At 16.7% G+C, this 6,257-nt stretch overlaps 1 protein-coding gene across 1 annotated transcript; it reads right to left on the bottom strand.

Moving 5' to 3' along the window:
* Positions 1–3,685: 3,685 nt before the first annotated feature.
* Positions 3,686–5,119, bottom strand: LOC149408494 (uncharacterized; the record flags this gene model as incomplete). The annotated part of the gene is made up of 3 exons (XM_089650598.1): positions 3,686–3,692; positions 4,352–4,628; positions 4,974–5,119. Coding segments are annotated over 3 exons (430 nt in total), but the record flags the coding sequence as incomplete, so codon positions are not given.
* Positions 5,120–6,257: the final 1,138 nt, after the last annotated feature.

The raw sequence follows: 6,257 nt of genomic DNA, 5'->3' as shown, positions 1-6,257 counted from the left end.
GAATTTATTTTTATATAAACACTTATAATTGGCATAAATATCTATGTTTATATCTAATAAACTTTTAATAATAACATTATTTTTATTTAATGTTGAAAGTGCCAATTTGCATTCTAAAAATTCAACATCTTCTTTATTATTTAAATTATAAATATTTTTATTGAAAACAAAATTATTATTATGTAAATTTAACTGTTTTAAATTAGTTAATAAACTAATTTCTTTAGGTAATAATTTTAAATTATTAGAGCTAAAATGTAAAGAATATAATTTTTTTAATAATCCTATTTCTTTAGGTAAGACTTTTATTTTATTCTCACTTAAATATAAACACTCTAAGTTTTTTAACAACCCTATTTCTACAGGAATTTCTTTTAAATTTAAACCTATTAAGCTTAATACTTCTATTTTTAATAAATCTTTATTGGAAACTAAACAATTAATATCAGCACATTGCCTTAATTGAGAAACAACCATTCTAGCAATACCTTCATCTTTAAAAATATCAATAATTTTTCTTTTATTGTTCATAATATACCTTCTTTCTATATTAATATAATATATATTTTTATTTATATAATTAATCTTAAAAGTACCTAAATAAGCTTAAAAGAAGCAATTATAATGTTTTAAAACATATTTATATTAATTATTTAAATTAAATAAAGAAAAAAGCTTTAATTAGCTTTTTCTTTTATTGTTATTAACACTTCTTGTACTTTTTCTTTATTTATAAACTTGTTTTTATATAAACACTTATAATCACTATAAACATCTATATTTATCTCTAATAAACTTTTAATAATAACGTTATCTTTTTCTAAATTTAACAATAATAATTTAAATTCTAAATAATTAATATCTTTTTTGTCATTTAAATTATAAATATTTTTATTAAAAACAAAATTATTATGTTTTAAAAGATAAATATTCTAATTTATTTAGATTAAATATTTCTTTTGGTAAATAGTTTAAGTTATTATTATCTAAATTTAATTCTGCTAAGCTAACTAAATTACTTATTTCTTTGGGTAATTCTTTTATTTCATTATTACTTAGATATAAAGCTTTTAAGTTTTTTAACAACCCAATTTCTTTAGGTAATTCTTTTAAAAGATTATGTCTTAAAATTAAATATCCTAAACTAACTAAATTACTTATTTCTTTAGGTAATATTGTTAATTTATTGTCAGTTAAAATTAATTTTTTTAGATTAGTTAATAAACCAATTTCTTTAGGTAAGAATTTTAATTGATTTTCTTTTAATAATAAATATTCTAATTTATTTAATAAACTAATCTCTTTAGGTAATTCTATTAAGTCGTTACCCTCTAAATCTAAATATTTTAATTTATTTAACAACCCAATCTCTTTAGGTAATTCTTTTAAAAGATTATTTTTTAAATATAAATATTTTAAATTATTTAATAATCCAATCTCTTTAGGTAATTCTTTTAAATCTAAATTGTCTAACCATAATATTCTTACTTCCAATAAATCATTATTAGAAACTAAACAATTAATATCATAATTTTTATTTAATTTATAAGCAATTACATTTGCAATACCTTCATCTTTAAAAATGTCAATTATTCTTCTTTTATTGTTCATAATATACCTTCTTTCTATATTAATATAATATATGTTTTTATTTATATAATTAGTTTAATAATTACTCTTAAAAGTCCCTAAACAAGCTTAAAACAACTAATTATAGTATTTAAAAAGATAATTAGATTAATTATTTAAATTAAATAAAGAAAAAAGCTTTAATTAGCTTTTTCTTTTAATATTTCTAATTCTTTTTCTTTATTAATAATTTTATTATCATACAAACATTTATAATTTGTATAAACATATGCTTTTTTATTCTTTAATTTTTTAATAATAACACTATTTTTTTCTAAACTTGCTAGTGCTAATTTACATTCTAAATAATTAATATCTCCATTTTTATTTAAATCATAAATATTTTTGTTAAAAACAAATTTATTATTATATAAAAAAAATTCTTCTAGATTTTTTAAATTAATTATTTCTTTAGGTAAATATTTTAAATTATTACTAGCTAAATCTAATTCTGCTAAATTAACTAGCTTACCTATTTCTTTGGGTAATTCTTTTATTTCATTATTACTTAGATATAAAGCCTTTAGGTTTTTTAACAACCCTATTTCTTTAGGTAATTCTTTTAAATTATTGTTTGATAAAATTAATTTTACTAGATTTTTTATATTACCAATTTCTTTTGGTAAAGATATTAATTTATTTTCATATAAAAGTAAATCTTTTAAGTTTGCTAACTTACCTATTTCTTTAGGTAGAACAAACAATGTATTGTTGTTTAAATTTAAATATTCTAAATTAACTAACTCTTCTATTTGTTTAGGAAGTACTATTAAACAATTACCCTCTAAAGATAAAGCTTTTAAGTTTTTTAACAACCCAATTTCTTTAGGTAATTCTTTTAAAAGATTATGTCTTAAAATTAAATATTCTAAACTAACTAAATTACTTATTTCTTTAGATAATATTGTTAATTTATTGTCAGTTAAAATTAATTTTTTTTAGATTAGTTAATAAACCAATTTCTTTAGGTAATTCTATTGAGTCGTTACCCTCTAAATCTAAATATTTTAATTTATTTAACAACCCAATCTCTTTAGGTAATTCTTTTAAAAGATTATTTTTTAAATATAAATATTTTAAATTATTTAATAATCCAATCTCTTTAGGTAATTCTTTTAAATCTAAATTATCTAAACATAATATTCTTACTTCCAATAAATCATTATTAGAAACTAAACAATTAATATCATAATTTTTATTTAATTTATAAGCAATTACATTTGCAATACCTTCATCTTTAAAAATGTCAATTATTCTTCTTTTATTGTTCATAATATACCTTCTTTCTATATTAATATAATATATGTTTTTATTTATATAATTAATCTTAAAAGTACCTAAATAAGCTTAAAAGAAGCAATTATAGTATTTTAAAATATATTTATATTATTATTTAAATTAAATAAAGAAAAAAGCTTTAATTAGCTTTTTCTTTTAATATTTCTAATTCTTTTTCTTTATTAATAATTTTATTATCATACAAACATTTATAATTTGTATAAACATATGTTTTTTCATTCTTTAATTTTTTAATAATAACACTATTTTTTTCTAAACTTGCTAGTGCTAATTTACATTCTAAATAATTAATATCTCCATTTTTATTTAAATCATAAATATTTTTGTTAAAAACAAATTTGTTATTATATAAAAAAAAATTCTTCTAGATTTTTTAAATTAATTATTTCTTTAGGTAAATATTTTAAATTATTACTAGCTAAATCTAATTCTGCTAAATTAACTAGCTTACCTATTTCTTTGGGTAATTCTTTTATTTCATTATTACTTAGATATAAAGCCTTTAGGTTTTTTTAACAACCCTATTTCTTTAGGTAATTCTTTTAAATTATTGTTTGATAAAATTAATTTTACTAGATTTTTTATATTACCAATTTCTTTTGGTAAAGATATTAATTTATTTTCATATAAAAGTAAATCTTTTAAGTTTGCTAACTTACCTATTTCTTTAGGTAGAACAAACAATGTATTGTTATTTAAATTTAAATATTCTAAATTAACTAACTCTTCTATTTGTTTAGGAAGTACTATTAAACAATTACCCTCTAAAGATAAATGTTTTAATTTATTTAACAAAAAAAAAATCTTTAGGTAATTCTTTTAAATAATTATTATTTAAATATAAATATTCTAAATTAACTAAATGACTAATTTCTTTAGGTAATGTTATTAATTCATTTTTTTCTAAAAATAGACTATGTAAATTAATTAATAATCCTAATTCTTTAGGAATTTCTTTTAAACCTAAACCACTTAAATCTAATCTTTTTATTTTTAATAATTCTTTATTAGAAACTAAAGAATTAATATCATGATTTTTATTTAATTGATAAGCAATTATATTTGCAATATTTTCATTTTTAAATATATCTATTATTCTTTTCTTTTCCATTATTAACCTTCTTTCTATTTTAATATTTTGTTTTCTTCTTCTTTAGAAAGAAATTTATTATCATATAAACACTTATAATTAGAATGAATATCTATTTTTTCAAACAATAATTCTCTTAAAAAACAATTATTATCATTTTGTTTTAATAATTCTAATTTAAATTCTAAATATTTAACATCTTCTTTATTATTTAAGTTGTAAACATTTTTATTAAAAACAAAATTGTTATTATCTAAATGTAAATATTTTAAATTAACTAAATTTAACATCTCTTTAGGTAAAACTTTTAAATTATTATTTTCTAAAAAAAACCTTTCTAAAAGAATTAAATCTTTCATTTCGTTAGGTAACTCTTCTAAATAATTATTTTTTAAAGTTAAACTAGATAGTTTTTTTAAGTTACCTATTTCTTTAGGTAATGTTTTTAATTTATTATTTCCTAATTTTAAATAATTTAAATGAGTTAAATTTCCTATTTCTTTAGGTAAGACCTTTATTTCATTTTCTTCTAAAGATAAGATTTTTAATTTGTTTAATTGTCCTATTTTTTTATCAATGGTTTTTAAATTATTATTATTTAAAAATAAACCTTTAAGATTAACCAAACTATATAGTTCATCTTGTAAATAATTTAACTTTAAATTACTTATATCTAAAGTTTCTAAATTTATTAAATTTACTATTTCTTTAGAGAAGCCTTTGAAATTATTGTGTTGTAAATCTAAAGATTTTAAATTAATTAATTTAGAAAAGTTTCTTGATAAATGACTTAATTTGTTATTTTTTAAACTTAAATGATTTAAGTTAATTAAATTTACTATCCTATCATCTATATAATCTAAATTGTTATTAGATAATTTCAAAGATTTTAAATTTGTTAAATCGTATATTTTATCTTGTAAATTGTTTGTTCTTAAATTAGATAAGTCTAAACGTTCTAATTTGGTTAATTGCTTAATTTCATCAGGAATTTCTATTAAAAGATTATTATTTAAATTTAATTCAAGCAAGTTAGTTAAGTTAGCTATTTCTTTAGGAATTAGTTTTAAGTTATTATTACTTAAATCTAAAAATTTTAAACTTGTTAATTTAAACAATTGAATAGGAAGACTTTTTAAATTACAATTTGATAAATTCAAAAATTCTATTTCCAATAAATCATTATCATTAATTAAATAATTAGTATAAGTATTTCCATTTAAGTTTTGAGCAATTCTTTCAGCAATTTTATAATTTTCAAACATAGATATTATTGTTTGTTTTAATTTATTCATTTTATCCCTTCTTTCTATTTTAATCTAATATAGATTTTTATTTATTATTTAAATTAAATAAATAAAAAAGCTATTTAGAAGCTTTTTCTTTTAATATTAAAAATGTGTCTTCTTTAGAAACAATTTTATTCTCATATAAACATTTATAATTTGTATTAACATCTATATTTTCTAATTGTAATAACTTTCTAAAAATATTGTTATTATTATTTAATTTTAATAATTCTAATTTAAATTCTAAAAACTCAATGTCTTCTTTGTCATTTAAATTATAAACATTTTTATTAAAGATAAAATCATTATCAGTTAAATATAAAAGATTTAAATTAACTAAATTTAATATCTCTTTAGGTAAAACTTTTAAATTATTATTTTCTAAAAAAATTCTTTCTAAAAAAAATCAATTTTTTCATTTCTTTAGGTAACTTTTCCAAATAATTCTCTCTTAAATTTAAAGCAACTAGCTTTTTTAAGTTGCCTATTTCTTTAGGTAAGGTTTTTAATTTATTATTATTTAATTTTAAAACTTTTAAATTAATTAAGTCTCCTATTTTTTTAGGCAAGACCTTTATTTTATTTCTTTCTAAAGATAAATGTTCTAAATTGTTTAATAAACCAATCTCTTTAGGAATTGATTTTAAATCATTATGACTCAAATCTAAAGCTCTTAAATTTGTTAATTCAAATAGTTCAATAGGAATACTTTTTAAATTACAATTTGCTAAGCTTAAAATTTCTATTTTTAATAAATCACTATTACTAATTAAAGCATTATTCTTTCTATTTAAACGTATAGCAATTCGTTCAGTAATTATTTTATTTTTAAATATATCAATTATTGCTCTTTTTTCTTCCATTTGTTTACACCTTCTTTCTGTTTTAATATAATATACCTTTTTATAAAAGACAAAAGTATCTTCCTAAATCTTAAATAAAAAAGAGAA

This window comes from Hesperophylax consimilis, unplaced genomic scaffold, assembly GCF_061612785.1.
Source record: "Hesperophylax consimilis isolate HC1 unplaced genomic scaffold, BYU_Hcon_1.0 scaffold_251, whole genome shotgun sequence".
Taxonomy (NCBI): domain Eukaryota; kingdom Metazoa; phylum Arthropoda; class Insecta; order Trichoptera; family Limnephilidae; genus Hesperophylax; species Hesperophylax consimilis.
This window is presented reverse-complemented; position numbering and strand designations above follow the sequence as displayed.